This window comes from Rhinolophus hipposideros (genome assembly GCF_964194185.1).
Source record: "Rhinolophus hipposideros genome assembly, chromosome: 21".
Taxonomy (NCBI): domain Eukaryota; kingdom Metazoa; phylum Chordata; class Mammalia; order Chiroptera; family Rhinolophidae; genus Rhinolophus; species Rhinolophus hipposideros.
The window spans coordinates 47140208-47166808 of NC_138067.1; the positions used below are offsets into that span (position 1 = coordinate 47140208).

Here is a 26601-nt window from a genome sequence, read left to right on the forward strand (position 1 = left end):
ACCGTCTTCTTTCCCTGGCTGCCTTGAGGATTCTTTCTTTGTCGTTGATTTTAGACAGCTTCAACACAATGTGCCTTGGAGAAGGCCTGTTGGGATTGAGGTAATTAGGTGTTTTATTTGCTTCTTGGATTCGAGGATCAAGTTCTGTCCACAAGTTTGGGAAGTTCTCTGTCGTGCGGGGTGTCCGGCGGGGTGGCCTGCAGGGTTTCTGCTCCCGCTCCCCACATAAGAACGCAGGACATGGTGAGGCCAAAAAGGAACACCCACAGAGCCATAGGTAGGGAAGTCATACCACTATGGTCTTACTGGAGGCTGGGTTTACACGACGTGCGACCTGCTGTCCGCTTTGCTGCCAACCGACCAACTCTCCTCGACTCTCCTTACTCTCCTTTAGTCTCCTCCTTCACTCTCCTCGGCTCACCTCCGTAGCCGCGGCAGTTATATCAGTGACCAATGGCTTACGGGCTACAGCTGATGGCCAACCAGCCACAGCTGACGGCCATCCACTATCTAAGCCTCTCCACATGAGGCCGAGAGCCTGGAAACTGCTTTCTGGGGCTCTGTCCCCACATTCTCATCAACAATTTGTTTGAATATATTCTCTGTTCTCTTCTCTCTTTCTTCTCCTTCTGGTATGCCCATTATTCTTATATTGCTCTTTCTGATAGAGTCAGAATGTTCTTGTAGATTTATTTCATTTCTTTTAAGTCTCAAGTCTCTTTCTTCTTCCATCTGTGTAATTTCCAGGTTTCTATCTTCGATGTCACTGATTCTTACCTCTATCTGGTCAACTCTACTACCTAAACTGGTTATTTCATTCTTAATTTCTTCTATGGAGTTCTTAATCTCCAGAAATTCCATTTGGTTCTTTTTTAAAATTTCAATCTCTTTCGTAAAATGCTCATGTTGTTCTTTGATTGTGTTTCTGAGTTCATTAAATTGCCTTTCTGTGTTTTCTTGCATCTCGTTGAGTTTTTTCAGAACTGCAATCTTGAATTGTCTGTCATTTAAGTCACATATTTCCATTTCTTTAAGTTCCTTTTCTGGAGACTTTTCACTTTCTTTCTGAGCTGTCTTGTTGCCTTGGTTATTCATGGCAATTACTGATTTATTGTTTCTCTTCCTAGACATCTACAGGAATGGCTTCTGTAACAGGTTGATAGGAAGAGGTCTTTCTTTTGTTTTCCAGTACTTGTTGGTAGAATGTTTTATTTTCTCTCCGACTGCAGCCGTTTTTTTCTCTCTCACACAGTAGTGCTATGTTTTCTCTGCACTATTCTAGCTTCTCACACAATGGGGGGATTCCCTGGGAGATGGGCTTCTCCTCCATTAACAGTTCACCTGGGTCATAGGGCACCACGTCTCTGTGGGTTTGCGGAGAGTTTTTGAAGTTCCGAAGCTCTTTCTGCACCAGATTCAGATGCCGTATGTTTCAGCAGTTCTGTTTACTGCTGCAGGGATCCGCCCAGATAGGTAGGGCCAGGGGCGAGTGAGTTGTGAGGGGTGGCAGAGAGCAATGGTGGCGACCACCACCAAGCCGGTTCCACTTCCACAGCTCCCTCCCCTTTGCCGGAATTAGTTGGGCTGCGAATCTGTGTCTGCGGACCACAGTTCTCAGAACAGGAAATATTCTGTTTTTTTGATCTGACACTGCTACTGTTCCACTTCTAGCACCGGGCAGGTGGGGGCGGGGCTTCTGTTCTCTGCTGAGCAGTGAGGGCTTAAACCACTGTTTTCAGCCTTCTTCCCTGAGTTTTTTCTCCGAGGTCCCTGCCGTGAGCATTGGGTTCAGCCGTGTTATATGCTGCCCCCTCAGCCCTGTGGGCCGTAAGCGCAGCCCTAGCAGTCCGAGTTCTTCCCTCTCCCACAGCTGCGGTAGTTCCGGGATGCAGCGGGCTCCGAGCACTGAGCTAGGTCTGCGTCCTGCGCCCACGCGGCTCCTTCTCCGCACTTCTCCCTTCCCTCCTTCCCTGCTCGCGCGATTCTCCCACCTTTAGGTGAATTCAGTAGTGGGCCTGTTAGTCTTGCCTGTCTGCTGTGCAGGGAGTTCTTTGTGGAGTTATTGTTGTTCAATTAATTGTAAATTCCAAAGGAGCTTTACACAGGCTCACCTCACGCCACCATTTTGATGACATCTCCATCTTTGTCTTTTAATATGTTCTTCATTTTAAAGTCTATTTTGTCAGATATAAGTATTGCAACTCCATCTTTTTTCTCATTTCCATTTGCATGATATATCTTACTCCAACCATTCACTTTCAGCCTGTGTGTGTCTTTTGATCTGAGGTGAGTCTCTTGCATACAGCATATACAAAGGTCTTACTTTCTTATCCACTCAGCCACCCTATGTCTCTTGATTGGAGCATTTAATCCATTTACATTTAAAGTGATTATTGATAGGTACATAGTTATTACCTGTCATGCAAGGTGTCATGCAGGGTCTCTGGTCTTGCTCACCACATAAGAACGCAGGACATGGTGAGGCCAAAAAGGAACACCCACAGAGCCATAGATAGGGAAGTCATACTATTATATTCTCGCTGTTGGAGGCTCTGTTGGAGACACAGGAAACAGGAGACACACTATCTGCAACCTGCTCTCCACTTCTCTGCAATCTGTAACCCGCATTCTGCCATGCTAGCTGCAATCTGCTCTTGCCAGCTCAGCCACCATCTTCTTGCTAGCCCCCCATTTTCTTTCTGCTAGCAAAGCCATGGCAGTTATATTAGTGGCCAAGGCTCACTGGTTACAGCTGACAGCCAACTAGCCACAGCTGATGGCCATCCAATCACAGTTGATGGCCATTTACTACCTGAGCCAGCACCTTTTTATGTGAGGCCGAGAGCCTGGAAACTGCTTTCTGGGGCTCTGTCCTCACATTGCCATTTTTAAATTTGTAGTTAGATTGTTTTCATCTTTCTTCTATTTACAGAAGTCCTTTTAGTATTTCTTGCAATGCTGGCTTGGTGGTAATAAATTCCTTTAGCTTATTTTTTTCTGGGAAGCTCTTTATCTCTCCATCAACTTTAAATGATAGCCTTGCTGAATAAAGCAATGTAGGTTGTAGGCCTTTGTTTTCCATGACTTTGAGTATCTCCTGCCACTCCCTCCTGGCCTTCAATGTTTCTGTAGAAAAGTCATTTGATAGTCTTATGGGAGTTTCCTTGTATGTAACCGTCTGTCTTTCTCTTGCTGCTTTTAGGATTCTCTCTTTGTCTTTAAGCTTTGCCATTTTAAATATAATGTGTCTTGGTGTGGACCTGTTTGAGTTTATCCTGGTTGGAACTCTCTGCACTTCCTGGGCTTGTATGTTGGTTTCCTTCATCAGGTTAGGGAAGTTTTCAGACATTATTACTTCAAATATGTTCTCAATCCCTTGCTTCCTCTCTTCACCTTCTGGTATTCCTATGATGCGCATGTTGTTGCGCTTGATGTTATCTCAGAGGTCTCTTAAACCATCATCATTGTTTTTTATTCTTTTTTCTTTCTGTTGTTCTGTTCGGGTGATGCCTGCTAACTTGTCTTCTAAGTTGCTGATTAGATCCTCTGCTTCATCTAACCTGCTGGTAATTCCTTCAAGTGAGTTCTTAATTTCAGTAATTGTGTTCTTTAGTTCCAACTGGTTGTTTGTTATGATTTCTACATCTTTCTTTATGTCGTCTCTAAGCTCCTTAAACATTCTTGTCACCAGTGTCCTGAACTCTGTCTCTGATAGGTTGGTTACCTCTGTTTCATTTGGTTCCACTTCTCGAGGTTTTTTCTGTTCTTTTATTTGGGACATGTTTCTTTGTTTCCCCATTCCGGCTGACTCTCTGTGTTTGCTTTGATGTATTAGGTAGATCCCCTAGAGTTCTTAGTTCTTGCTAGGTTATCTTATGTAGTGTGTGTCCTTTACATTTGACTTGCACTACTCCGTTCTTCTCCTCTGCGTGTGCTCCAAAGGTGACTCTTGTGTTGTGTATGTTGTCCTGTTACAGACGATCTTTAATTGCTTTTTACTTGTGAGTAGGTGGGGTTAACTCCTAGGCTGACTAGTTGTGAGACTTGCCTCTGCCCACTGCAGGGTGTTCTGCTGCGTGAGGGTTGACTGCTTAAATGTGGTTTGGCCTCTATGGGCTCTTGTGCCTGTAGAGAATTCCCTCTGGGTGTGTGACTTGTAGGTCAAATCTGGTAGTATTCTAGTTTGGTCCAGAGTTGGCCTCTGGATATGTTGAATCTTGTCCCTCTCAAGCTGGGCCCTGGTAGGGCAATTTCAGAACAAAACACATCACCAAGCACAACAACCACCACAACAACAAAGAAAAAATCAAATACGTTCACATGTAAAAACAACTGACAACCCACACAACACAGGCAAAGATATCGAAGATATAAAGACAAAACAAAAAAAAGCAAAACAAAAAGCAGTGTCAGTCTTAAGCCCACCAAGTAATCTCCAGGTTGTCCTCTGCTGTACCAAAGAGTCCCCTGCATATTGTGTAGGCAGAGCCAGTCACCTGGTTCCCAGAGTGACGTTGGGACTGCAGATTTAGATGCGTGGGGCTAAGGGGTCTGGATGGTAGTTTCTACAAAGTCAGTGCAGTTTCTGCCCTTGCCTGCACATATGCACACTGAGAGTAGCACCACCAGTCCTGTGTCCAGTTCTGCTGAGTCTTAGGGCACTTCTTCTGTGTGTGTGTGTGTATGTGTGTGTGTGTGTGTGTGTGTGGCGGGTGGAAGATTTCTGAGCTGCTGAAAGCCCTGAGCTGCATCTGCCGCTTACTGCTGATCCCTGGGAGTGCCTCTGCAGATGTAATTGCCCTGCCCTAGGCAGGCCAGAATGGGTGGGGGCTGGGGATGGAGGGGTCTTCTCTCTCCCAGCCTAGCTGTGTCACACTCTTCCCGCAGGCCAGAAAAGGTGGTGGCTGGGGCTAGAGGAGTCTCTTCTCTCCAAGCCCAGCAAATATCACACTCTTCCCAGCCTCTTCCCTGGGTCAGAACTGCCTGCCAGTCTTCCCAGAGACTGAGCACTAAGGCTCCTCTGTAATCTGACACCACTCCTCATTCAGGGGCCAGTTTAAGTCTCTGGAAGGGCGGGGGTAGGATTGGAAGAGTGGGGGGGGAGGGGCCCAGGTATGGAGTTTGTGTCCTTTGTCAAACCTAGGGCCCAACTAGCTTCCCCCTCTGTGGGAGAGATCAGCTGTGGGACACAGGGAAAGAGCCTACCTCCTGGCTTTTGTGTTCTCTGTTCCATCCTGGGATCCCCTGCGTCTCTACAGCTTCAGATGCCGGCCACGTTTCCACAGCCACAGATGTGGGCCACGTCTCCACAGCTGAAGGTGCGGGCCGCGTCTCCACTCCACTCCCTTCCCTCTTCCCCCTCTCGCCCAATTTGTGCCCCTTCAAGTAATCCTTTCACGAGTCTCTTAGCTGTTCTGCATGATGAGTAGAGAGTCCTTTGATGGGTTATATGTCCCATTTGTGATAGGATCCAAATGAGAACTCAAAAAGTGCGCCCCGTGCCACCATTCCTATGACATCACTCCTCAATGACATTTTTTAAAGAAATAAAACAAAAAATCATCAGGTTTGTGTGCAACCACAAAAGACCCCGTATAGCCAAAGCAATCCTAAAAAAAACAAAGAACAATGTTGGAGGTATCACACTCCCTGACTTCAGCTTGTACTACAGGGCAACAATAATCAAAACAGTAAATATTGACAGAAAATTAAACACACAGACTAATGGAATAGAATTGAGAACCCAGAAAAAATCCCACATAAACATGGACAGATAATTTTCGACAAAGAAGCCAAAAACATACAATAGAGAAAAGACACCTCTTCAATAAATGATGCTGGGAGAATTGGAACGCCACATGCAAAAGAATGAAACTGGACTGCTATCTGTCACCGTGTACCAAAATTAATTCAAAATGGATCAAAAACCTAAACATAAGACCTGAAACAATAAAATGCATAGAAGAAAACATAGGTACTAAACTTAATGGATGTTGGTTTCAAAGAGGATTTTATGAATTTGACCTCAAAGGCAAGACAAGTAAAAGCTAAAATAAATCAATGGTACTATATCAAATAAAAAGCTTCTGCACAGGAAAAGAAACCATTTGAAATCTATGTAACTTTACTAACAATTGTCACCCCAATAAGCTTTAATTAAAAAAAAAAACATTGACAGAATAAACAGGCAACCAACCAAAAGGGAGATTTTTGCAAAGAACACCTCTAATAAGGGGCTAATATGCAAAATATAAGGAACACATACAACTCAACAACAAAAGAAAAACAATCCAATTAAAAAATGGCCAGAAGACCTGAAGAGACATTTCTTCAAAGAAGACATACAAATGGCCAATAGACATATCAAAAAATGCTCAACATTACTAATCATGAGAGAAATGCAAATAAAAACCACAATGAGATATCACCTCACCCCAGTCAGAATGGCTATCATCCATCTATAAGACAAAGTGTTGTAACAAGTGTTGGAGAGGCTGTGGAGAAAAAGGAACCCTCATACACTGTTGGTGGGAATGCAGACTGGTGCAGCCGCTATGGAAGGCAGTGTGGAGGTCCCTCAAGAAATTATGAATAGAATTACCATACGACCCAGCAATCATTCTCCTGGGTATCTACCCAAAAAATTTGAAAGCATTTCTCTATAGAGACACGTGTACTCCAATGTTCATTGCAGCTTTGTTTACGGTAGCCAAGACATGGAAACAACCAAAATGTCCTTCGATAGATGAATGGATAAAGAAGTTGTGGTATATATACACAATGGAATACTATTCCACGTTAAGGAAAGATGATATAGGAACATTTGTGACAACATGGATGGATCTTGAGAGTATAATGCTAAGCGAAATAAGTCAGACAGAAAAAGCAGAGAACCCTATGATTTCACTGATATGTGGTATATAAACCAAAAACAAGACAAACAAAGGAGAAACAAAAACTCATAGACACAGACAATAGTTTAGTGGTTACCAGAGGGTAAGGGGGGTGGGGGGAGGGAGATGAGGGTAAGGGGGATCAAATATATGGTGATGGAAGGAGAACTGACTCTGGGTGGTGAACACACAATGGGATTTATAGTTGATGTAATACAGAATTGTACACCTGAAATTATGTAATTTCATTAACAATTGTCACCCCAATAAATAAATTTAAATTTTAAAAAAAAGAATGGAATTACCCTATGGCCCAGTAATCCCTCTCTGGGTATCTATCCAAAAAATCTGAAAACATTTATCCATAAAGATATATGTGCTCCAATGTTCATTGCAGCTTTATTTATGGTGGCGAATACATAGACACAAAGTGTCCTTCAATAGATGATTGGATAAAAAGTTGTGGTATGTATACACAATGAAATATTATTCTGCCATAAGAAAAGGTGAAATAGTGACAAAATGAATGGATCTTGAGATTATTATGCTGATCAAAATAAGTCAGACAGAAAGTCAAGAGCAATATGATTTCACTGATATGTGATATATAAAACTGAAAACAATGGAAAAAAAAGACAATCAAATGAAGAAACAAAAACTCATGACACAGACAATAGTTTGGTGTTTACCAGAGGGTAAGGGGGGTGGGGAGAGGGAGATGAGGGTAAGGGGGATCAAATATATGGAGATGGAAGGAGAACTGACTCTGGGTGGTGAGCACACAATGGGATTTATAGATGATGTAATACAGAATTGTTCACCTGAAATCTATGTAACTTTACTAACAATTGTCACCCAAATAAACGAACTAAAAAAAAAATTCCTTATGCATGAAAGACGAAGACAGAGCCAAAAAGATGTGACAATGACAGCAGTGGGTGGAATGATGTGATTGGTGGCTGTGAAAATGGAAGGGGATGACAAGGCGTGGGATACTGGCAGTTTGTTGACACTTAAAAGACAAGGAAATGGATTCATGCCCAGGCTCTTCAGAAGGAGCACAGCCTGATGACAACTCAATTTTACTCAGGGGTGTCCACGTTGGACTTCTGACCTCCAGAACTATAAGATAATAAATCCATGTTGCTTTAACCCATTACCTTGTGGTGATGTGTTATGGCAGGAACAGGAAACTGATACAGTGAATATCTATTGTTTTGGTTGTTGCTGGTGGTGCAGCTTTTTTTCTTTCTAATCTGAGCTCTGCAAACTCAAAGTTTTAATTGGTCTTGTTCACTGATGTACTTCTGTTCCAAGCACATTGCAAATCATGTACTTAATAAACTTGTGTTGATGCTTGGGTCAAAAGGAGTCCAGGCCAGGCAGCCAGCAGGTTTTAGGTCAAATAATCAGAAACGCACGCAGAAACCTGCTGCCTGACCCTGCCTCAACTCTGATGAAACAAGTGCCGGGCTCCTGGGGAGGGGCAGTTCCGCTTTCTTTGAGGCTGCTCATGTGACAACACTGTGCCAGGAGGACCGGCCTCTGACAGCCACTCCTTGTGCATCTGTCCTGAGGGCTCTGTGGTTTCCTCCATCTGCACAGCGGGGACCAGAGGGAAGCAACGCCATGACCCCCACCCTCACGGCCCTGCTCTGCCTCGGTGAGATTGACAAGGGAAGGGAAGTCCTGGTCTGGGAGGGTCCCCACCCCACAGCCAGGCCCTGGTCAGTCAGGAGACCCCAGGGCTCAGGAGGCTCACGGGGAGGAGGGCTCTGCTCAGGACTCAGGGGCAAATCTCTCACAGGGACTCTCTTCCAGGACTGAGTGCGGGGCTGAGGACCCGAGTGCAGGCAGGTGAGTCTGTCCCCAGGTGTCCCAGGTTCCAATCCTCCCTGGGGATAAGGGGACACCCCTGGACAGCTGGGGATGGAGAACTGCAGTTCTGATCTGCCAGATGGGGGACATCTGGGAGGTTTGTGGCTGAGAGCTGGGAACTGAGTGTGGGGGCTGTTTTGTGACCCAGCCTCTGATTCCTTCCAGGGACCCTCCCCACACCCACCATCTGGGCTGAGCCAGGCTCTGTGATCCCCTGGGGGAGCCCTGTGACCATCTGGTGTCAGGGGACCCTGAAGGCCCAGGAGTTCCATGTGGACAAAGAAGGAAGCACAGCACCCTGGGACAGACAGAAGCCACTGGAGCCTGGGGACAAAGCCAAGTTCTCTATCACACACATGACAGAGCACACTGCAGGGAAATATCGCTGTTACTATCTCAGCTCCACCAGCTGGTCAGAGCGCAGTGACCCCCTGGAGCTGGTGGTGACAGGTGAGAGGACACGCAGCGTCCCAGCCTCAGTCTCTGCCCTCAGGAATGGGGTCTGCTCTCGGGGTGTCTCCTCTCACAGCACAGCCCTAGGGGGTATGAGGGAAGTGTGAGCCCCATTTAACACTCTGCCTCCTCTCCTAGGATTGTACAGCAAACCCAGCCTGTCAGCCCTGCCAAGCCCTGTTGTGACCTCAGGATGGAACGTGACCCTCCTGTGTGGCTCATGGCAGGGATTTTACAGGTTCATTCTGACTAAGGAAGGAGAACATGGGCCCCCCTGGACACTGGACTCACAGGCACACCCCAATGGGGATTCCCAGGCCCTCTTCCCTGTGGGCCCCGTCACCCTCAGCCACAGGTGGTCGTTCAGATGTTATGGCTCTTACAGGGACACCCTCCAGGTGTGGTCACACCCCAGTGACCCCCTAGAGCTCCTGGTCCCAGGTGAGAAAGTCCCATCTTGACACCATCTATATTTTGAAGCACCAGACAGCTTATTGGGGTCTTTGCCAGGTGGGAAGTCCCACATGAGAGGGTGGGGTGAAGTGAGCATGGGGCCCCCTGGGCCAGAGACACAGAGTGAGAGACAGAGAGCCTTGGGGGGGAGTCAGGATGTGAGAAGGGGCTGTATGGGAGGATCTGGCCCTATGACTCACGTTGCTCTGTCTCCCAGGTGTGTCTGGAAAACCCTCCCTCCTGACCCAGCAGGGCCCTGTTGTGACCCACGGACAGAGCCTGACCCTCCAGTGCCACTCTGATATCAGCTATGACAGATTCGCTCTGACCAAGGAGGAGGGACGTGACCTCACCCAATACCCTGGCCAGCAGCCCCACGCTGGGCTCTCTCAGGCTGACTTCCCTCTGGGCTCTGTGAGCCACTCCCACGGGGCCCAGTACAGATGCTATGGTGGATACAACCTCTCCTCTGAGTGGTCAGCTCCCAGTGAGCCCCTGGAGATCCTGCTGGCAGGTGAGGGGTCAGTGGGTTTGGTTAGGGTCTCAGACTCTGCACATGCCCTGCTTGGGGAGCACCAGGTGGTGATGGATGGGATAAGGTGTGCAGGTTCCCAGAGAGGGACAGAGACAGAGAGAGAGAGAGAGACAGAGGATGGGTGGGGAAAAGGGGAGAGTCAGAGAAAACAGAGAGATGAGAGTCCTCAGAGAGAGGCCTGGTGACTCTCAGTTCAGGACAAGGTGGCAGGCAGCCCCTCACCCACCCTTCCTCTCTCTAGACCAGCTCCCTGACAGACCCTCCCTCTCAGTGCAGCCGGGGCCCAAGGTCGCCTCAGGATGGAATGTGACCCTGCGGTGTCAGTCACGGAGCCCAATGGACACTTTTCTTCTGTTGAAAGAGGGAAAGGCTGATCCCGCCCTGCTTCTTAGATCAAAGTCTCAAGCTCAGCAATACCAGGCGGAATTCCCCATCAATCCTGTGACCTCAGCCCATGGGGGGACCTACAGGTGCTATACCTCACACAGCACCAGCCCCTACCTATTGTCATACCCCAGTGACCCCCTGGAGCTCCTGGTCTCAGGTGAGTAGCCTCTGACCCTGTCCTTTCTGAGCCATGTCCCCAGGAGGGCTCTTGGCTAGGACAAGAGAAAAGGAGAGTCACCCAGAGGGCATCTGCCCTTCAGAGGCCCTCTCTCTCCTGCCTACCCCTGCTCCTCACCTGGGGTTAAGAAGGTGTCAGGTGGGCAACAGGCAGGTCTTGGGCTTGTAGAAGGAGGGAATCATGGCCCAGAGCTTAGATTTCCTTTCAGTTATAGCTTTTGGCTCTGACCTCCTGGGAAGGGGGCCGCACGGGGAAGCCCCCCAGGATGTGATTTAATGGGGCCTGCCCCTCTGCAGCACTGACAGTGACACTGTGTTGGGAGGGACAGGCAGGACAGTGGCCTGGGGTTCCAGGCCCTTTCCCTCAGCTCAGGTGCTCAGCTCAGAGGAGAGCAGGGCTGGAGTCAAGCCTGAGTCAGTTCCACTTCTGCTGTCCTGCTGTGGGGCCCAGGGGCCCTTCTCTTCTCTGAGGGTCAGGTTCATGTCTGTGAGTCTCCCTGTCCGTCCTGCTCACAGGCCTGCTGGGAGATTAGGTGGAATAAAGGACCTGGTTCTTACAGAGTCAGGACACAGAGCTCCCGGCTGACCTTTCCTAGGATATCAGGACCCTGCAGGGTGAAGATAGATCTTGAGAGAGACAGGAGTCCACCCCATGACCCTGCCCCTTCACCACCCCCACAGCATGAGGAGAGCACAGGAAACCCACATTCCCGGATTCCAGTCCCAGCCCTGCCACTTCCAGCCTGGGTGACCTTGAGCACGTGATTAACCCCTCTGTGCCTCAGTTTCCTCCTCTGTGAAATGGGTAGGGTGTGGTCAACAATCCCCTGGTGCATGACTATTGTGAGGGTTATAGGAGATGAATGACAAACCCCAGCACATGCCTGGCACACAGTAGGGACTCGATTAAGTGACATCACTGGCTCATCCGTGATGTCACTTGTGCCCAAGGTCACAAAAGGTACCTGAATGTTCTGATCGGGGTCTTGGTGGCGTTCATCCTGCTGATCTCTCTCCTCCTCTTCCTCCTCCACCGTTACCTGCGTCAGGGCAAATGCAGAACTTCGGGTGAGTCATGAATGAGGTCACCTGGGTCACGCAAGGAGGTGGGCTTCCCTGTGGACCGACAGAGTGTGGGCTTAGCGCCCCTGCCACAGGGAAACCAAATAGATGGGGAAGGGTTGAGAAAAGGACTTTTTCAGAATCTCAAATCAGAAAATCTAGAAAGAATACACTTAACGTCAGCACACACACACAAATTTGAGGTAATGTTTCGTCATTTTCAATCTTTCTTATGAAATATTGGAACATATGCATGAGTGTGTTAAGCTTTCCTTCTTTCCTCTGCAGTCGCACAGGGAGGGCGGGTGGTCCTAACCTCCCAGGGCTGGGACTGTCCCTCTTGACCAGCCCAGAAAGAGGCTCATTTCCAACCTCATGCAGGGGCCGCAGACCCAGTGCCCAAGGACAGAGGCCTGCAGACCAGGTGATTCCTGCCCCGAAGACCCCAGACTCCCACTGCCCATGGCCCCATTTCTGCCCTGACACTCTTGTCTACCCCCTCCCCTGCTCCAGCTCCAGCTCCAGCCCAGCAGCTGATGCCCAGGAAGAGACCCTCTGTGAGACGAAGAAGGGGCACCCTGGGGGAGGGCACAGGGATTTCAGGAGGTGATGGGAGAGGGGACAGGTTGGGAGGGTGTTGGGGTCAGGGTAAGGACTGAAATTCACACTGTGTGTGACCTGAAACCCCATCTCACCCCTGGGTTGGTGGCCCATCTAAGTGCTGGGCATGGTCTGCAGCCCTGAGATCTCGGGGAACCCTGCCAGGAGACACACCCCCTGTTCTGCCCCAGCAGATGCTGCCGTGAAGGACCCACAGACTGAGGAGAGCGTGGAGCTGGACCCCCAGGTGAGACCCCTGCTCCTGTCCAAGACACCAAGGACCTTCCTGTTGGCCAGTTTAATGCAACAGACACATCCCTGTCCTCACTCACCCCATTCTCAGCAGTGACCCACAGTGACCTCTGCCCTGGACACCTGTCATCCTGCTGTGACTTCACCCCTCCTGGCTTCCTTGTCACCCCATCATCCCTCCTATGGTCCCCTTTACAGGCTCCACATCCTCTGTCTGACCTGCTTGTTTGAGTGCAGCCCCACATCCCAAAAGGAGGCTGAATCAGTGAATCACCCACAGGTCCCTCAGCTCCCTTCATTCATTCACTTAGCAGGTGTGACGGTCCTCACTGTTTCCCGGCTCCATTTCGGTGCCGTGGTGCAGCAGTGAGCAAGCCCGGCTCCACATTCCTCAAGTTCACCTGGTGGGTGAGGGAGAAAATGTGCAAACAAGAGGACCGAGTCCTAGAGAGCAAAGTGCTGCTAAGGAAAATAAAGCAAGAGGAGGGGACAGAGTGTGTGGGAGGTGGGGAACAGGGGAAACAGCGGGTGCAAAGGGACTGAGGCTGGACATGCTTTCTCAGGAAGGTGGGTCATGTGGCTGGAGCCAAATGAGCAAGAGGTAGTGTGTTAGGACACCAGTCAGAACCATTGAAGCATCCAGGGACCCCAAGGCTTAGGAAGTCCCTGCAGATTCCATCAGGAGAGTGACTTAATGAGATGTGAAGTTGTAGAGCATCACTCTGGCAATGTGTGGAAACTGGAGAATGTCAGCAGTAGAATGAATCAAGGAGACACTGTTTCTGTCTCACTGTCTCTCCAGCAGAAAAGGCACAACAAAGACCCCCTAGGGAGAGACATATAACAAGGTAAATGTCTCAAGACAAAGACTCAGGTGGGGAGTGGCCACCCCTCTTTCTCCCCTGTCAGGGGGGTTGCTGGACACGAAGGTCAGATAAGCAGTAGAGGACAGGCTGATGGACAGTCAGGTGGGTCCCATCCACTCCAAGCCCCAGGCCTCCCCCAGCACCAACCACGTACCTTCCCTGTCACTCTTCCTCTGCTCCAGGCTGCATCATCTGATGGTCCCCAGTATGTGACCTACGCCCAGCTGTACCACTTGCCACTCAGACAGGGGACAAGTGCACCCCCTGCCTCCCCGTCAAAGGAGCCCCCAGATGAACCCAGTGTGTACGCTGCTCTGGCCATCCACTAGTCCAGGAAGGGCCCAGACCCACATTGCAGGGAGGGAGCCTTCAGGGACCCTGGAAGGCAGAGGAGCTGCCCTCATGGAGACACAGCTCGTGACCCTGGTAGCCTGGAGGCCTGTTGTGAACCTCCAGGAGCTTCTGGGAGCCTCTGGGAGTCACCTGATTCTGCAGTCAAAGAAAATTATATGCCTACACTTTGGATACAAAGAGTCAGACTTCTCGATAATCAGTGTGTGAACTGAGAACCCAAACAGAAGTGAGATGTCTTAAATGGAATAATAATGTAAATATTACACATTAAACCTATTAAATGAAAAATTAAGACACTGAATGAATATATTAGAAAAGAAATGCTTAAAAAATCAATTGTGTGAACTATTACATTAGAAATTTAGGGGGAAAAGGAAATTACTTTAAATGGAGATAGAAGGATGAAAGTAATAAGAGTAGCTACAAAGGAGGACAAACGAAAAAAATAGAGAAAAATCAACAAAGCCAAAAAAATTATATTTGGGGTAAGGGGGTGGTAGATGAGGGTAAAGGAGATCAAATATATGGTCATGGAAGGAGAACTGACTCTGGGTGGTCAACACACAATGTGATTTATAGATGATGTAATACAGAATTGCACACGTGAAATCTATGTAACTTTACTAACAATTGTCACCCTAATAAACTTTAATTAAAAACAAGATAATTGCCTAATTTATTTCTAAAATTCTATATTCTTCTATAACATAACCCCTGTTGTTGTTTTAAGAATTTCATTTTCTCCTTTATTTTTCAGATATTTACACATGGATAAATTAAAACGAATTTCATGTTTTTCTAGTATTCTATTTCCTCAAACATAACCACCATTAATGACCATGTAGACAATATTTCACACCACTATTTGTCACTATGAGGCTTTCACTTTGATGCCCATTCCTGTTAGGAGCTCACCTTCCACACGTGATGGTTCATACAGAGTTTCTCCCAGGGCTGTCCTGATGTCCAGGCCTAAAACAGGTAGACAGTTACAGCTGTCCTGACCCATGGCATCCACTCTCCCAAACTTAGCATCTGACTGTGATGTGCCCGGCAGGGATGACTCCAATGTGAGCCTCACACTCACTAGACAGACACGTGAGTGGGAATAGACAGGATTGAATCTGTTTTACACACAGAGAGAGGACACAGCTCAGTGCTGACCATGGGCTAGGCTAATGTGCAGAGATGTCCCAGTGCTCATCCCCAAAACATGAGGAGGGGGAGACACTACTTCCAACTTTCACTTTGAGCCCTGCTCCCCTCCCCACCTAGGAGGACCCTGGGGTCCCTCTCTGTCCACACAGAGGTAGAACCTCCACTCAAATGACCCATGCATTGGAAGGCACTCAGCTTTAGCCTCTTGTGTTTCTTGTGGATGCCCCTAGATTTTAGAAGCTTTCATTTCTCTTTTTCTGCACTGACTGTGGCTACATATTTCAGAAATATTATAAGTAGCATTTCTCAGCATTAGGAGCAGATGCGGACTCTTGGGTGAGCCCAGCTATCATCCACCTTAACTATGGAGTCAGATCTCTTGATTCTCTCATGTGTCATCCCACATGTCTTAATCAGGTCTAGAAATAAACAAGGATTGATCCCTCCATCTCCTTGGCAAAACTGATCCCACAACCACTCTAAGCAGTGCGATTCATGACAACATGCTTCAGATGGAAAAACTGAGGCTCAGAGATCGGACGTCAGTGCTCAAGTCACAAGGGTAGTGGATGATGGAGCAATATTTAAATAACAACCACCTTTGTCCCCAAAATTAGAACACTAACCCACTCATTGTCTCTTAAAGCTGAAGAAAGGACCACCGGATGAGGGACAGCTCTTCCCAAAATACAAGGGGAACTGAGAATCAGGAATGACTCAGAGGCTTGTTCACAGGAAGGTAGGGGTGGATTCCATTGCAAGAAAAAAGAACTTCATGAATGGGACGATGATAGAAAGAAAGCCACACTCTGGGCCAAGACAAGGGTTGTATTTCCTTCCCTTATGTCCCTGTATTTCCGCTGTATGCTCATTGTCATGTTGACAACAGCTATCATCCATGTTGACTGTGGAGTCAGATATCTCTGCTGATCTGAGCTCTGCAGCAGGAACCTGCATCTTCCTGAAGCTTCTCCAAGGCCTGGGTGACCACTGTCCATGGTGACGACCCCGCAGGGAGGTGTTGGTGGATGGGCTGAGAATGAAGGAGCCCTCGTGGAGGAGGCTCTGAGAGGGAAGCACATGCCTTTGGTCTCTCTCACCTTCAACGGTCATCTCAGGAAAGTCTATTTGCTGCTCCGTCCTGGAAACAAGGCACCTGAGGTGGGGTTGTTCCTCTTCATGTGGGGCTCCTCACATGATAACATCATGACAGGCAGGATCAGCCTCCTTGTAGCCACACCCTGTGTGTGTGTCCATCGTGCCAGGCACCATAGTCTTCCGTCTGCACAGTGGGGACCAGAGGAAGACGCCATGATGCTCTGCCTCGGTGAGATTGACAAGGGGAGCGAAGCCCTGGTCTGGGAGAGTCCCCACCCCACATCCAGGTCAGTCAGGAGACCCCAGGGCTCAGGAGGCTCACGGGGAGGAGGGCTCTGCTCAGGACTCAGGGGCACATCTCTCACAGGAATTCTCTTCCAGGACTGAGTGCGGGGCTGAGGACCCGAGCGCAGGCAGGTGAGTCTGTCCCCAGGTGTCCCAGGTTCCAATCCTCCCTGGGGATAAGGGGACACCCCTGGACAGCTGGGGTTGGAGAACTGCAGTTCTGATCTGCCAGATGGGGGACATCTGGGAGGTTTGTGGCTGAGAGCTGGGAACTGAGTGTGGGGGCTGTTTTGTGACCCAGCCTCTGATTCCTTCCAGGGACCCTCCCCACACCCACCATCTGGGCTGAGCCAGGCTCTGTGATCCCCTGGGGGAGCCCTGTGACCATCTGGTGTCAGGGGACCCTGAAGGCCCAGGAGTTCCATGTGGACAAAGAAGGAAGCACAGCACCCTGGGACAGACAGAAGCCACTGGAGCCTGGGGACAAAGCCAAGTTCTCCATCACACACATGACAGAGCACACCGCAGGGAGATATCACTGTTACTATCTCAGCTCCACCAGCTGGTCACAGCACAGTGACCCCTTGGAACTGGTGATGACAGGTGAGAGGACACACAGCGTCCCAGCCTCAGTCTCTGCCCTCAGTAAGGGTGTCCGCTCTCAGGGTCACCCCTCACAGCCAAGCCCTTGGTAATGTGAGCCCCATTTAACACTCTGCCTCCTTCTCTCCTAGGATTCTACAGCAAACCCTACCTCTCAGCCCTGCCGAGCCCTGTCATGACTTCAGGAGGAAACGTGACCCTCCTGTGTGGCTCATGGCAGGGATTTGACAGGTTCATTCTGACTAAGGAAGGAGAACACAGGCCTCCCTGGACCCTCTACTCACAACAACATCTAGGGATTCCCAGGCCCTGTTCCCTGTGGGCCCTAGGGTGACCCCCAGCCACAGGTGGAAGGAACATCCCCCAGGTGTGCTCACACCCCATGACCTCCTGGAGCTCCTGGACTCAGGTAAGGAAGTCCCATCCCTGCCCACGAACACTTAGGGCCTGAGGCGCATCCTCAGGGGAGCCCCTGGTGGGTGGATGAGCCACGGGGTCCACAGATTCTTGGGCCGGAGACACAGATTGAGAAGCAGTGAGAGCAGGTGGCTCAGAAAGAGCGACACAGATTCACGGAGCTGCTCCAGGCTCCGCCTCCTTTTTCAGGAATCAGCTGAACTGTCATCTCCAAGGATGACCTTCACTGATGACACTGCTCAGAACAGACCTGACTCCTTCTTACCTATTAAATTCTTCTCTTTGTCTATCTGTGCACACACACACACCTAGTTAGGTTACAGTGATCTAGGATTTCACTTTTATGCCACATAATTATATACATATGTGTACACATATGTTTGTATGTATAAATATTATATGATTCTTCGTTTAAAATATTTATCCATAAAAGATATTTATCCATCTATCCAGTATATTTCATCTGGTGTGGATGTACGTGTTTTCTACTGGTCTGCTTAACTACATTCATACTCCTTCCTTCTTCAAAAAATCAGAAACAGTCTCTTAATGAGTTACTGACTCAACACCAGAATTTGGCAAAGATGCCTATATTTGCGTGTGTTTATATGTACAAATGTGTATATGAATGGACATGTAGGTAAAATATATATAAATATAACAAGCTCATACCTATATCATTTCTTAGGTCTTCCTAATTACATGAAGAATTATTAGTGAGAGTTTAAATAGAGGGTGAAGCACCAGGTAAACGGGCTGAGCTCGAATGGCGAGGGGACCCAGCCCCTGACTTTCACCTTCTGTGCTTCTGACATCAGGAGCCCCTGACTCCAACCCGTCGTCCCAGGATCCCAAGTTCTCAGATGTTAACAAGTAGATATTCTCATTTCCAAGGGATTAAGCATCATGGTCCTAAATCCCAGAGTGAACAGAAAACAGAGAGGAGCTCAACTGAATTGGACAGAAAGTTGCTCTAGTCTTGGGGAACCACCAAAATATGTCCCACTAGGACACAGAGAAGAGATCTGAACTGGCATGGTACAGGAGTGCGGAGAATGCAGTGAGGAGCCTAAAGGAAACCTGGCTGTGGCAGTGACAGGGCTTCCTAAGGGGGACACAGATCTAACACTGTGAGAAGTGGGATATTAGAACTGAACACAGAGGGACAGGCTGGGTCCAGGTTCTCACTCATACCCTCTTTTTATGATTCTCAGGAGCAGCTGACACCATCAGCCCATCACAAAATACATCAGACCCCAAGAGTGGTGAGTGGGAGAACTTCTCAGTTATGGGGCTGGGCTCTGAGGGGCATGTCCTGTCAAGAGGAGGTGGGTGTCCTGGGTATATTCCAGGATCCTGCGTGTTTTGGTCTGCCCTGACCTCTGGGACCTCTGTATCCACAATTCCCAGCCTCCCACCCCCAGGGCTACACAGTGGGGAATCTCATCCAGATGGGCATGGCTGGCGTGATCCTGGTGTCCCTCGTGGTGCTGCTGTTTCAGGCTCCACATGGCCCATTAAGGACCCATGATGTGGCCAGGAGGGAACAAATCACCATTAAGAGTGGTGGAGCCTTGGAACTCATCTGATGACCCAGGAGGTGTGAAAGAACATCTGAACCATAAGTCAGGGAATTGTCTGGGGAGAGTGCCCTTTGGGGCAGGGGGGAAATGTGGTTTGGGGCAGGGAATGTGTGCATGTTATTGTAGAGGCCTCTTCCTCCATTAAACATGGTGCTTTCAGTCCCTGCCATTGCTGACTCTCCTTGACTGCCCTTCGAATCTCACCCTGTGACATGAGGGTCCATCCCACATGGCAGTTTGGATCCACGTCTGTACACACCTTCCTCCTGGACCACTTTTATATAAACAGATGTGGTGTCTGCATAACACTGGGCTTCTATCCAGCCATGTAGGACAAAGCACTAATACCTAGTACAATGTGGGTGAACATCGAAAACATGCAACTACCTGACAGAAGTCAGACAGAAAAGATCACATTTTGTGTGACTCCATTTACATAAATTATTCAGAAGGAACTCACTGAGACAGGAAGCAGATTCAATACCATGTTTGTCAGGGGCTCAGCGGAAAGACAAAATGGAGACTGAATACTTTGTGGATTCTTCTGGGGTCGTGAAAGTCTCTTGGAACTACATAGAAGTGGTGCAACATTGTGAATTTACTAAATTCCAGGTTCATTGTATATATTAAAGGCATTGATATTATGTTATGTGGAATTTACATCAATAAAAGGAACTGCAAGTTAAACAGACATGACACCCTAAAGATCCCTATACCTTAGAAGTTGCACCAGATCCTTGATAAGTTTTATGGCAGGCCAGACTCTCACCAAGTCAGAGATGTCCTAAGTGCCTTAGTGCTTAGCAATGAACTCACTGATAAAATTTTCATCTTCACTATTTTAAAAAAGGTTTTTCTTAAAACATAGCTAATATACAATACTGTAGTACCTCGGTTTTCGAACGTCTCTGTTGATGAACATTTTGGTTTACGAAGGCTGTAAACCAGGAAGTAAATGCTTTGGTTTTTGAATACACCTCGGAAGTCGAACATGTCATGTGGCTTCTGCTGAGTGCAAGATCCTGAGGCCTAGCTGTCGGCTGTTTTCAAATGTTTCAGAACTCGAATGGTCTTCCAGAACGGATTATGTTCGAAAACAGAGGTACCACTGTATTATATTTGTTTCAGGTGTACACCACAGTGTGGGGAGCCATGATTTCTTGTTTCTCAGGAATCTTGTGAGCTGGCTAGTATATAGTTAACTTGTTTCAGCTCCTAAGGCATTATCTCTGCAAAGAACCTTGAGAGTGTTTGCAAGTTGCTGAGGAATGAGATGGGACTGGCCGGTTTCCCGGACACAGATAACTGGTGGCTATCAGGACATTTGGTAGTCTCTTTCACATGATAATTATGTCTGGGGAACTTTGTGATGATTCTGTAGTTTCTGTGTAAAAGTTAAAAATTTATTTTGTTTGAGGTAATGCACCCATGTTATTGTTAAACTGCACGTACCCATAGGGTATATATTGGTGAAGGTGATTAAATCAGGCACTTCAGGATCACTGAAGACCGGCCGCATCATCATTTGTGTGTGTGTCTCTTTTTTCATTCCCACTCCCCCTTTCAGGTACTGTTCGACTCGTGGCGGCTGGCTCGCCACACCACAGTATTTCAACATTTATGTACCAGGATAAGTCAAGCAACCACCTTACACCACACCACACTATCACAATATTATTGACTATATTCCCTATGCCGTACATTACATCCCCATAATTTATTTGTTTTATACCTGGAAATTTAAACCTCTTATTCCCCTTCACCTTTTCACCCTGTTTAAAAATTTTTCAATTACTATTGGCATTCAATACTACTTTATATTAGTTTTAGGTGTACAGCATTGTGGTAAGACATTTACATACTCTAAGAAGTGATCCCTCTGACTAGTCTTATACCCACCTGGGTATATGAATAATATGGTAATACATAGTTATTACCATATTATTGACTATATTCTCTAAGCTTTACTTTACATCCCCATGACTTATTTTGTAACTACCAATTCATAGGTCTTTTTTAAAAAACATTTGTTTTAAATCACATTTTCATTTGCTTATAGTAAATGCTTGTTAATTACATAGCATTTAACACGACAATTACACTAGATATTTTATATTCTTTTTATTTATTTATTTTATTAGTTTCAGGTGCAAAAAACAACATAATGATTAGACATTTACACCCCTCACAAAGTGATAACCCCCCAAGTCTACTACCCCTCTGACATCGTACATAGCTATTGCAATACTATTGACTACAGTATATTCCCTATGCTATACTTTACATCCCATAAATGCACATATATATATTAGTTTCAGGTGTACAGTGTAGTGGTTAGACATGTATATAATCTATGAAGTGATGCCCCCCATATCAGGTACCCATCTGACATCCTACATAGTCTTTACAACATTATTGATTACATTCCTCATATTGTGTTTCACATCCCTGTGACTATTTTATGACTACCATTTTGTACTTTCTAATCCTTTCACCTTCTCCCAATCCCTCAACCATCCTTCTATCTAGCAACCATTAATATTTTCTCTGTATCTATGAATCTGTTTATGTTTTATGTGCTCATTTATTCTGTTATTTAGATTCCACATATAAGTAAGATCATATTGTATTTGTCTTTCTCAGTCTGACTTATTTCACTTATGCTATTTTCTAGGTCCATCCATGTTGTTGCAAATGGTAAGATCTCATATTTTTATAGACGTGCACTACTCCATTGTATAAATGTACCACAATTTCTTCATCTATTGATAAGCATTTCAGTTGTTTCTATATCTTGGCTATTGTGAATAGTGCTGCAGTAAACATATGGGCCCATATGTTTTTTCAAATTACTGTTTTGGGATTATTAATTCACAGAAATGGCAGCATGAGGAGTGCCTCTTGAAATCTCCCCTGGAACTTACAAAAAAATTGAACAGCTATAATTCCACAAAGGACTACCTGTGTGTCACACAGGCAAGCCTGAGAGAAATGCAACTGGAGTCAAATAAAGATGGGCAAGTTGGGTGAGCAGGGGAGGAGAGAAGGGGGAAGTGTGGAGACTTGGGCAGCAGGCTACAGGATTCAGAACGGAGCTCGGAGCTTCCTGCATCCCAGAGCTACCATAGTCACAGGAGAGGGAAGAACTCAGACTGTTAGTGCTCCCCTTATGGCCCACATTCCTGCCTGAGGGATCAGCATATAACATGGCCGAACCCAACCCTCATGGCAGAAACCTCAAAGCAAAGACTGAGGGAAGAAGGGTGAGAACAATGGTTTAAGCCCTCACTGCCAAGCAGAGAATGGAAGACATAGACACGGGACCTAGCTGACCCCTCTCTATCCTCCCAGAGCTCACCTCACTCCACCTTCCCAGCGTTAGAAGTGGAACAGTAGCAGTGTCAGGTCAAAAAAATAGAATATTTACAGCTCTGAGAACTGCAGCTACACAGCCACAGACTCACAGTGCAACTAATTCAAGTGAAAGGGAAGGAATTGTAGGGGCAAAATAACTGTAATGGTAGTCATCACCATTGCTCAGAGCCACCTCTCACAAGCCACTTCGCCCCATCCCTACCTATCTGGGAGGATCCCTGCAGGGGTAAACAGAGCCGCTGAAGCACACTGGACCTGAATCTGGTTGCAGAAAGAGATTTGGGACTTTAGAAGCTCTCCACATCCCCCCACAGAGGCAGTGCCCTCAGACCCAGGAGATCTGCTTACGGAGAAGAAACCCACCTTCCAGGGAACCACCCCCCGTCATGTAAGAAGCTGGAACAGTGCAAAGAAAATATAATGATACAGCATGAGAGACAATAAAAGGCTGCATTTAGAAAGAAAATAAAACATTCCACCAGCACCTACTGGAAAACTAAAGAAAGACCTTTTCTTATCAACCTGTCGCAGAGCCCACTCCAGTACATGCCTAAAAAGCGAAAGAATAATTCATTAATTGCCATGAATAACCAAGATAACAAGGCAGCTCAGAAAGAAAATGAAAAGTCCCCAGAAAATGAACTTAAAGACATGGAAATATGTGACTTAAATGGCAGAGAATTCAAGATTGCAGTTCTTAAAAAAATCAACGACATGCAAGAAAATGGAGACAGGCAGTTTAATGAACTCAGAAACACAATCGAAGAACAAAATGAACGTTTTATCAGACAGTCAAAATTTTTTAAAGAACCAAATAGAATTTCTGGAGATTAAGAACTCAATAAAAGAAATGAGGGTAAAAGGGATCAAATACATGGTGGTGGAAAGAGAACTGACTCTGGGTGTTGAACACACAATGTGATGTATAGATGATGTATTACAGAATTGTGCACCTGAAATCTATGCAACTTTGCATAGATTTCATTAAGTTCATTGTGTGGAGACTTTTCATTTTCTTTCTGAGCTCTCTTGTTATCTTGGTTATTAATGGCAATTAATGAATTATTCTTTCTCTTCTTATTTATTGTCACCCCAATAAACTTTAAAAATAATTTAAAAAAAATAAAGAATGAAATAGCCAGGTTAGTGAACAGAGCTGACCAGATGAAGGAAAGAATCAGTGACATCAAAGACAGCAATCTGGAAATAATGCAGATGGGAGAAGAGAGAGACTTGACAGTTAAAAGAAAGAACTCTACAAGAACTTTCTGACTCCATCAGAAAGAACAACATAAAAATAATGTGCATACCAGAAGGAGAAGAAAGGAAGAAGGGAACAGAGAGTATACTCAAACAGTTGAAAAGAACTTCCCAAACTTGTGGAAAGAACTGGATCCTCGACTCCAAGAAGTAAATAGAACACCTAATTATCTCAATCCCAACAGGCCTACTCCAAGGCACACCGTATTGAAGCTGTCAAACATTAATGACAGATTTTTTGGGTAGATACCCAAGAGAGCGATTGCTGGGTTGTATGGTAATTATATTCGTAATTCTTTGAGGAACCTCCACACTGCCTTCCATAATGGCTGCACCAGTCTGCATTCCCACCAACAGTGTATGAGGGTTCCTTTTTCTCCACAGCCTCTCCAACACTTGTTACTATTTGTCTCGTTGGTGATAGCCATTCTGACTGGGGAGAGGTGATATCTCATTGTGGTTTTTATTTGCATTTCTCTGATGATAAGTGATGTTGAGCAATTATTCATATGTCAATTGGCCATTATGTATGTCCTCTTTAGAGAAATGTCTATTCATGTCCTCTGACCATTTTTCAAAAAGATTGGTTGTTTTTTGTTCTTGAGTTGTATGAGTTCCTTGTGTATTTTGGATATTAGCCCTTTATATGAGATGTAGTATGCAAAAATCTTCTCCCATTTGGTTGGTTACCCCTTTATTTTGTAGATGGTTTCTTTTGCTGTGCAGAAGCTTTAAGAATAGAATTACTGAAAAAAGCCAGAATCAAAATGGCAGCATGAGGTGAGCCTCTGTAAAACTCCCCTGGAATTTACAACTAATCAGACAACAATAACTCCACAAAGGACTCCCTGCACAGCAGAAAGGTAACACGAAGAAGACCACTACTGAATTCACCTCCAGGTGGGTGAATCGAGCGAGCGGGGGAGGAGGAAAGGGAGAAGTGCGGAGATGGAGCCGCGTGGGCACAGGACGCAGACCTACCTCAGTACTCCAAGCTCGCAGCATCCCGGAACTACCGCAGCTGCGGGAGAGGGAAGAACTCAGACTGCTAGGGCTCCGCTTATGGCCCACAGTGCTGAGGGGGCAGCATATAACACGGCTGAACCCAACGCTCCCGGCAGAAACCTCAAAGCAAAGACTGAGGGAAGAAGGCTGAAAACGGTGGTTTAAACCCTCACTGCTGAGCTGAGAACGGAAGCCTTAGGCACTGAGACTAGCCGCCCCCTCCCTACCCTCCCAGGGCTCGCCCCACCCCCAACTGCCCAGTGCTAGAAGCGATAAAGTAGCAGTGTCAGATCAAAAGGACAGGATATTTGCTGCTCTGAGAACTGTGGTCCGCAGACACAGATTCGCAGCCCAACTAGTTCCGGCAAAGGGGAGGGAGCTGTGGAAGCAAGACCAGCTGTGTTGGTGGTCGCCGCCATTGCTCTGGACCACCTCTCACAACTCACCCCGCCCCTGGCCCCACCTATCTGAGCGGATCCCTGCAGGACTAAACAGAACTGCAGAAACATACGGGCTATGAATCTGGTGCAGAAACAGCTTTGGAACTTCAAAAGCTCTGCGCACATCCACAGGGACGTGGTGCCCTATACACCAGGTGAACTGTTAACAGAGGAGAGTCCCGTCACCCAGGGAATCCTCCCATTGAGTAAGAAGCTGGAATAGAGTAGAGAAAACATAGCACTACTGTGTGTGAGAGAAAAAAAAAGGCTGCAGTCAGAGAGAAAACAAAACATTCTACCAACAAGTATTGGAAAACAAAAGAAAGACCTCTTCCTGTCAACCTGTTGCAGAAGCCACTCCTGTAGATGTCTAGGAAAAGAAATAATAAATCAGTAATTGCCACAAATAACCAAGGCAACAAGACAGCTCAGAAAGAAAGTGAAAAGTCTCCAGAAAAGGTACTTAAAGATATGGAAATATGTGACTTAAACGATAGAGAATTCAAGATTGCAGTTCTGAAAAAACTCAACGAGATGCAAGAAAACACAGAAAGGCAATTTAATGAACTCAAAACTCAATCAAAGAATAACATGAGTATTTTACGAAAGAGATTGAACTTTTAAAAAAGAACCAAATGGAATTTCTGGAGATTAAGAACTCCATAGAAGAAATTAAGAATGAAATAACCAGCTTAGGTAGTAGAGTTGACCAGATGTAGGAATGAATCAGTGACATCGAAGATAAAAACCTGGAAATTACACAGATAGAAGAAGAAAGAGACTTGAGACTTAAAAGAAATGTAAGAACTCTACAAGAACTTTCTGACTCTATCAGAAAGAGCAATATAAGAGTAATGAGCATACCAGAAGGAGAAGAAAGAGAGAAGGGAACAGAGAATATATTCAAACTAATTGTTGATGAGAACTTCCCAAATTTGTGGACAGAACTGGATCCTCGAATCCAAGAAGCAAACAGAACACCTAATTACCTCAATCCCAACAGGCTTTCTCTAAGGCACATTTTATTGAACTTGTCTAAAATTAACACCAAAGAAAGAATCCTCAAGACAGCCAGGGAAAAGAGACAGTAACCTACAAAGGAAAGTCCATTAGATTATCATCAGATTTTTCAGCAGAAACTCTACAGGCCAGGAGGGAGTGGACCAAATATTCAATATTGAAACAGAGAAATCATGAGCCAATAATAATATATCCGGCAAAGATATCCTTTAGATATGCAGGAGGAATAAAGACCTTTCCAGGCATACAGAAGCTGAGGGAATTTTCTAATACACGACCTGCACTACAAGAAATACTAAAGGAGGCTATTCGACCACCATCAACCGGGACAATTTGTGGCAACCAAAACATAAAAAGGGGGAGAGTAAAGGCCTGAACTGGAATATGGGAATGGAGAAAGTAAAAGTGCTGAAGAAAATGGAATACTCTAAATATCAAACTTTCTTT

The 26601-nt window shown here is 46.5% G+C and overlaps 2 protein-coding genes across 2 annotated transcripts; both read left to right on the forward strand.

The window, feature by feature from the left end:
• The first annotated feature begins 8425 nt into the window (after positions 1 to 8425).
• LOC308490486 (leukocyte immunoglobulin-like receptor subfamily B member 3) lies at positions 8426 to 14564 on the forward strand. The gene is made up of 11 exons (XM_081032832.1): positions 8426 to 8556; positions 8715 to 8750; positions 8937 to 9221; positions 9363 to 9665; positions 9895 to 10191; positions 10454 to 10756; positions 11728 to 11844; positions 12220 to 12262; positions 12352 to 12395; positions 12633 to 12685; positions 13739 to 14564. The coding sequence occupies exons 1-11, from the start codon at positions 8523 to 8525 to the stop codon at positions 13883 to 13885; spliced, it is 1662 nt and encodes a 553-aa protein (XP_080888958.1). The 5' UTR covers positions 8426 to 8522; the 3' UTR covers positions 13886 to 14564.
• Positions 14565 to 16379: 1815 nt separating this feature from the next.
• On the forward strand, positions 16380 to 19060 carry LOC308489937 (leukocyte immunoglobulin-like receptor subfamily A member 5; the record flags this gene model as incomplete). Its single annotated transcript, XM_081031552.1, is given in 6 exon segments — positions 16380 to 16395; positions 16770 to 17054; positions 17186 to 17344; positions 17347 to 17463; positions 18686 to 18736; positions 18882 to 19060. Coding segments are annotated over 6 exon segments (807 nt in total).
• Between the last annotated feature and the right edge of the window lie 7541 nt (positions 19061 to 26601).